The following is a 1,908-nucleotide window of genomic DNA, read 5'->3' as shown; positions in this document are numbered from 1 at the left end:
TGGCCTATTAATCCTTATGCTTCACATGTGACTGGGTTCACAGACTTGGTCAGTGATCAGGAATTGGCCAGTGTCAGAAAAAGAGCCCCTGGCCTGTTCAGCTATGGCAATTCCTCCATAAAAGCATCATACAAGGCAGCCAGTTGGACCTCTGAGCTCCCCAACCTTATGGAACACCCTGCTTTTGGTGTGTTGTGTTGCATAGCTTCCAGAACTCTGGGGAAGTCACAGCACTCGTTGGCTTCTCCAACTCATGTTGAACACACCTTAATGAAATGTTCCAGGAGTGATCTCCCTATGTTTAGAGATTGTCCTAGGCTACATCTTTCCCTCAATTTTACTATTTACTGGTACCTGTCTCCCGCACCTGCCTCCACAAACCCATGTTGCAGTGACCTCCCTCTGGTTAAAAGTACTGGCCACAAGTCGCTCTTATACATGTCTCAATGGGCCATATTCATCCCCAGTGTTCAATGGAGTTACCCCAGTGCTGAATCTGGCACAGTGTCTCACCACTACTTTCCCATTTGGCTGTGGAGGAACATTGGAGGTTCAAAACCTTCTCTGAGCAGATGATGACGGCAGAGCTCCCAGCCCCAGTCATCTTTGGAAGCTCAGGATGTGAACCCTCTTTCCTGAACTTCAGAGCAGCAGACATATACTTTCCTGCGACTGAAATGAAAAGCACTGTATGCCTTCCATATGCTTGCTGCGGCTAAGCAAATGCATGAAGACAGATTCCATTGAGGACCAGTGAGAGAAGCAGTGCATTATGCTATTAACTCCCAGTTTACTGTAACAATAATAATTGAGCAAACAAATTAGCTGTAGATGTCTCCAAACTTGAATAGTAAGAATTTGCATTAAAATAGGATGTGCATTTTTCAGTCTCCATTGTGAGCAACTTTGCTGTATGACAAAAGGAATTCAGTCTTGGCCGTTCTTGCCACCAGTAAGGCACAGTGCATCTCAGAGTTTAGCATGATTTTTAAGAATCATCTCCAGCTTCTGACCCAACATGATGTTGCCTCTTACCTTCAGCCTGCCAACAAAGAATGCCCTATGGGGCTTAATCTTGCCCAGAACCAACTGCATGAAGTCATGATCGGAAAGGGTGAAGACTGTGTCAGCAGGACAACGTGAAGCTCCTTGATAGATCTCTCCAGAGCCAGTCTTTAAGTCAAGAGTCCACTGCACCACCATCTTTCCATCTCTAGTGATGTCCCACTGAAATATGGCATTCACTTTCTTGACCAGCTGGCTTCCCATTTCCTTGATGCGGCGACCGATTTCCTCAAATATAAGATCACTCTGGAGGCTGGCGGCTTTCCCTGAAGGTTTAGCAGAGGTGGATGTCAGAGTCATATAGGAGCCTGAGCCAGTGGCTTCTTCTGTCTCTTTGATCTTAGTCTGAAGGTACATTTTCTTTCTTTCCTTCCACATCTCTCTTTGCAGATTTTCTACAGACTACAGTTTGACCTCAAGATGCCAACAAGGAAATAGTTGTCTGATTTGTCTGTCTGCTGATTATTGTACAGTACTTTTTTATGTCACTGTGTTTCCTTCGTAAACCTTGCCTTCTGCTTTGGTATAAAAGGTATTATTTAAATTTTTTCAATAATGTGAAATCATTGTTGGGTGGTGGCATTGTGACATCAGAGGTAACCCAGCTAATCAGCATAAAGTATTAGTTCATTTGCACACTGTAATTCTATTGGTTAATACTTTACAGTGTTAAAATTTGGGGTGGGTTGTATTTAATATCACATTTCATGCTTTTTACTTAACAGCCATGATAATATCATTGTTGTGAAATAAGTTGGGGTTTCTTGCTGTTGTTGGCTAGCAATGAGGAATGTTTGCTATATGCTTAATACAGGAATACTGCATTTGTAACCGGGGTCCGTA

General features: G+C 43.3%; 1 protein-coding gene across 1 annotated transcript; it reads right to left on the bottom strand.

Annotated features, from left to right (window-relative positions):
• Nucleotides 1–725: 725 nt before the first annotated feature.
• Nucleotides 726–1,481, bottom strand: SCP2D1 (SCP2 sterol binding domain containing 1). The gene has a single exon (XM_030554313.1). It carries the CDS (start codon nt 1,441–1,443, stop codon nt 970–972), a length of 474 nt encoding a protein of 157 aa, XP_030410173.1. The 5' UTR covers nt 1,444–1,481; the 3' UTR covers nt 726–969.
• Between the last annotated feature and the right edge of the window lie 427 nt (nt 1,482–1,908).

The sequence above is a fragment of the Gopherus evgoodei genome, chromosome 3, assembly GCF_007399415.2.
Source record: "Gopherus evgoodei ecotype Sinaloan lineage chromosome 3, rGopEvg1_v1.p, whole genome shotgun sequence".
In the NCBI taxonomy this organism is placed as follows: Eukaryota; Metazoa; Chordata; order Testudines; family Testudinidae; genus Gopherus; species Gopherus evgoodei.
Note: the sequence above shows the minus strand (reverse complement) of the source record. Positions and strands in the feature narration are given on the sequence as shown.